The 5258-nt window shown below is 33.4% G+C and overlaps 1 protein-coding gene across 1 annotated transcript in view; it reads left to right on the top strand.

Moving 5' to 3' along the window:
* LOC109839028 (scarecrow-like protein 8) overlaps positions 1-1322 on the top strand; it is a 4048-nt gene extending 2726 nt beyond the window's left edge. Inside the window, exon 3 of the mRNA XM_020407460.1 lies at positions 1233-1322. Within this exon, the coding sequence (XP_020263049.1) occupies positions 1233-1322 (90 nt within the window). The remainder of the gene's footprint in view (positions 1-1232) is intronic.

The following is a 5258-nucleotide window of genomic DNA, read 5'->3' as shown; positions in this document are numbered from 1 at the left end:
ATGAGTATGGCCGGGTTCAAACAGGTCGAACTCGGACCCGGAGTCTCCGAACCCGTGAAATTGCGGTTCGGTTCGATGAAAGCGAACCCGGGTTTTACGTGTAAAGAAGAGGGAGGCCGGCTCGGGTTCGGTTGGATGGGTCGCGTGCTGGTTATGGTGTCTGCGTGGCGTTAGGCTGAGGCTATCATTATTATCATCACCTACTTTCTTTCTGATGAATTTTTTTTTTATAATTATTAATACTTTTCCCATGATTAGTCGTAATGATATCTGCATTAATTGAGTATTAATGGGGATATTATTTGGCAGTTATAGCTGCATGGTGTGATCAAGAATCGAGCCATATTGTACGATTTAATTCCAAATATTATTAATTGTTAAATATTTAATGTGGGTTGTATGGGGGAGAAGTTCGCTGCATTTGCGTTTGTGTGCCGGCTCATATTTTTCTTGAGACCGAAGCTACTTGTTAATGTTCACTCGTGGTTGACAGCTGGGGTATTTGATTTGATCCATTAGCTCACAACGAGGATGGCTTAGTCTTAATTAGCGGATTAAGGGGAATGAAGGCTAAATCTAATGCGGATTAATGTTAGATTTTGGTTGGATGTATATGAATTGGTTAATGCTCGGTGAGGAAAGAGACGGACAAGTGGCCTTGATTTTTTTTGCTTTGGGAGATTAGTAACGTTGCGTATTTGAAGGCAGGCACATGCACTCTACCCATTAATGCGGCTGTATATAATATAATGCATCTCACCACTATTTGGCTTTTCTCCCTTCCTTTTTCCGCCCTCTTGCGCGTTTCTTTTCATGCTGCAAAATGTGAGGCCAAAAGATAGGATTCGGATCCTCTCCACTACAAAAAAAATAGTGTAGAGATCACTACACAATCACAGCCATTGATTATCTAGTTGATGGTTATGATTTTTTCTTTTAGTGCAAATTAGGAATGAGTGCAATATACGGGGGTATGGTAAGTATTAGATTTAGATTGTATCATAACCGCCTACTAAATAATCAATGCTTGAGATTAAAAGTAGTGGTCTCTCCACTACTTTTTTTGTAGTGGAGAGGATCCAAATCCAGATAGATAATGCCCGCTATTATTTTCTAATAAAATTTGGGAATTTCTACTTGTCGGGTCTCTCTCTCTCTCTCTCTCAAGTTTGAGGCTGGCGTTGCACGGGCTATGGAAATTTTATTAAAAGACTTTTTTTTTTCTTTTTAAGAAAAAGAAAACTGTAAATGATTATTGCATGTTTCATGAATTGGAAATAAGCCAACTTTTTGCCCTTTCTTTGTTTGCTGAAAAGATGTAGAGAGTACCTCTCCAATGTCCAGTGCATTTCATGCTACATTCCAAAATCAAGAAACTGTACACAACTCTTGCTTTTAGACTTTTTCTGGTGTAAACCTCAATTCACTGCAATAACCAAATATCTCACAAATATAAGAAGATTGGGAATGTGGGCGGGGTGGGGGGTGGGGTTGAAGGATCTCCATCACTGGTGGGTGACCAAATTCTCTCCCTTGTAACACAAATATCTCTATGTAACCCTCTGACATGTGGGTCCCCTTTAAATTTGAATATATAAGTTTCTTATTTTGACATTCGCATAGAAACAGAGTGCTCTTAGCCATTCATAAAAGAGTGGGAGAATACTTTTTTTTAGGGGGGGTGGGGTTGGTTTAATGATATCCATCTTTAAGAGAGGCCGAATCAATAAAATCATCTTTAAATTTTTTAATATGTGAACTATTTTATAATTGAGCTTAGCATTCAATCAACCTCTTTTTGTTAAATTCTACTCAATTAATGTCTTCATTTTCCAAATTATCACAATTAATTACACATGTAGTTGAGAAATACGTGTTGGGCACAAAGGATGGTTTTTATCGATTCAAACTATTTTAAAGATCCTAGTTTGTAATTCAAAACACCCTACTTCGTAATCTTAACTTTGTGGCCGGTCTATATATCAATTACATACATTGGACATGTGCAGCTTGCGTATTCTTGTGTCATCGTAAAACAAAAATATTTAAAGTAAGTTAAAGGGGTGTTTTGGCGCTCTATTGGAGACGCCCTTATTGTCAGACCCAATTCCTATTCTTATTAGCACAATTATTTTTTTTTTGAAAACTTTTTATGCAAGGTCTTATGAGAAGAAATATAGAAATAAACTTTTTTTTTCTTTTGTTATTTATATTTGTATTAATAATATATATTATTTTATATTAACTATTATAATGAAATTAGAGTATAAAATAATTATTAAAATAAAATTCAACAATGGAAAAAAATAGATAATTTAATCCAAACACTTAAAATTTCATAATACTAGAACCAAATGAAGAAATAAGAAAAACTACACCATTTAGATAAAAAATACAACATAAACATTAGGACATAAAAAGATTACACATAAATTAGGATATTAAAAATTACCACTAATTGCAATACATTAAAATTAAAGAAAATAGAATATGTTACATAAACTAAAACAACATTTCAGTATTCTAGGAAATTATCATCAGAAGGCCGAAGATGCTCGAGATGCATTAATTGATCATTTGTGGGATGAATATACTAATTCAGAGACTTAGCATTTTATCAATATGGACTGCGTCTTTGTGTTTTATTTTATGTTAAATGTAATGCCTTTTATTTTTTGCTTGCAAGCGTGATGTTTTCTTTTGTGATGTTAAATGTAATCTTTAGTTGAATTTATGAAAGTAATATTTTAATTTGATTTAGCATTTAATTTTTATATTTTTATTTTATTCATAAAATATATTATTATAATTAATTATATGTAATTATTATATAATTATATAAATTGTTAAATATTTTAAATAGATAAAAATGTTAAAGATAAGAATAATAAAATGAATATTCTTTTTTGTGTAACATTTGGTGTAATGGATTGGAGATGAAATAGTGATTTGGTGTAAAAACTACATCAACTTGGTGTAAAAACTACACCATTTTGGGTTTTTGGGTTAAAGATGCTCTAACAAAATTGTAAATAAAGAATTTTTTATGAATCCTATTCTTAAGTTTGGTTCACCAAAAATTTATAGATTTTGAAATCTATAATATTGAAACATCCTGGTCGTTTGGATCACCCATGTTGGGAAGTTTTTCGTGAAGCAGTGAGATCAAATAGTTCAGTGACGTTATAATGGACCGATGAAATCCTCTGCTCTTCAGGTTTGGTACTAGGCTGTTTCTGACTTTACGTCATTTCAAAATAAAATTAAGTGCAAAAAAATACATTTGAAATTGTTATCACAGTGCAAATAGTCAACTTCAATAAATTTTGTAACTGCAAGTAAGTTTCCCGAGAGTTGACCAATAGAAGAAGAATCCAGTGAGCCAGTACTCCTACTACCTATACATAATTTATTTTGCTGCTTAATTTGGGAGCAGACTAGTCTTTTTGAAATTTCTAATCTGAATTATGTTAGACTGGCAGCTAGCTTATGAAGTACTAAACCTTGAATTAGTCGGTTGTTGAGACTTTTTCGCTTAAGTTCTGAAGGAAGCCGAGCAGCTTACTAAATAGAATAAAGCCTACAACTGCATCTCCTCTCATTTGTGCTATATATTTAAGAAAAGTCCCCCAAATTTTTCGATTTTTCATAAATTCTAGAGATGTCTTTGCATTTTAAACAATCAAAAGAAACATCTGTAAACTTGAAGAGTGGAAACGTCTAATACTTAGAAGAATCAACGTATATGTTGTCCAGAGGGCTTTTTCTTGTTGATAAAATCGTAAAGTTAAATTATTTTCCTAACAACCCCTAAGCTTAAGCTTTTTCTAATATTTTGAAGGTTAAGTGGGGTTATCTGATAATCATCCAAAGCTAATGGCAATTTTCTAATATTTACCCAATTATATATATGTTGGCCTTCTTGTTTTGATGATGCTTAACAAACAATTTACTTCTAATGTTGTTTGTCTAGTATTTGTGTTTTCTTATTTATTGTAGACAAACAACGTTGTTGGAGGATAGATGGAATAGAGCTTCAACGATGATATCCAATGGAGGTTGGCGGAATGTCGGTGAAGCCTTGCTATTCAAAGTTCAAGATCCAAGTTAAAACTTCATCCGAGAGATTACCTAGAAGAGCTTATTGAAGATCAAGATCTAGCTTGGGTAATTTAGTTTAGGATTTATATTATGTGTGTTAAGTACGTTAAGCTCAATATCTATACACACACATTTTATTGGTTTCTTCGTATATATATATAGTTATATATATACATAAGTTTTGGTTTCTATGCATATATATATATAGTTATATATATACATACATGTGTTTTGAGTTTTTATGATTATATATATGAAATTATATATTTCATATTTTCTATTGTGTTTTTGAAAACATTGCATAGAATATGCAATTTTGTGAAAATATTGTTTTATTAGTTTATAGACTTCAATATCAGTTCATACATGTTTTACTAAGTCTATAATATCATTTTGTAAAGTTTCAAGAGTTGGTTTAGCCAAAATGTCAAAATTCACATGTTTACATTTTCGTACATTTTTGTGTTTTGGACTATTTTGCTAAATGATGATATTTTTCATTTGGGAAGTCCTTTTTCGAAACCAGTCATTGTAGCATGTTTATTATCATGTCTACAATCATTCTCCAAAGTTTTACATTTTTTGGAATTTATTTGATATTTTTAACCAGTGTTTCAAAATCAGATGTACGGCTTTCAAAACTGTTTTTCAGAAGTATCAGTATTCGGTCGACCGCACCGGTCGACCGAACCTGAGTTCAAAACAGAGAGTCTGTCGGTCGACCGGTCCGGTCGACCGAAAAACTCCATCGGTCGACCGCACCGGTCGACCGACGATGGTCCAGAATGTTTTCCTCGTGTTTTTGCTCTCATCGGTCGACAAACGGAATTTTCGGTCGACCGACAATAGATCCGTTGGGCACAACGGCTACTTTTCTGAGGAGCTTTCTGGGGGCTTTGTTGTCCTTTGGCTTGGGGTTTTTGGCTGAGTTGTGAGAGGGTATAAATACCCCATTGTCTTCAACTCTCAAGTAATCTAAGAATGTTTTAAAAGAAGTTTTTAAACAAGGGTTTTAAAAAGAGTTTAAGACGTTGATCGGTGAGCGTTGAAAACCGATACTGTGAGGTGTAAACGTTATTCGGGTGAACGTAGAAAACCCGGTTGTGATAGTGGATTTCTCCCCGGGAGTGGGGAGCGGAGACGTAGGACGGAAGGTC

Source organism: Asparagus officinalis, chromosome 4 (assembly GCF_001876935.1).
Source record: "Asparagus officinalis chromosome 4, Aspof.V1, whole genome shotgun sequence".
Classification (NCBI taxonomy): Eukaryota; Viridiplantae; Streptophyta; class Magnoliopsida; order Asparagales; family Asparagaceae; genus Asparagus; species Asparagus officinalis.
Note: the sequence above shows the minus strand (reverse complement) of the source record. Positions and strands in the feature narration are given on the sequence as shown.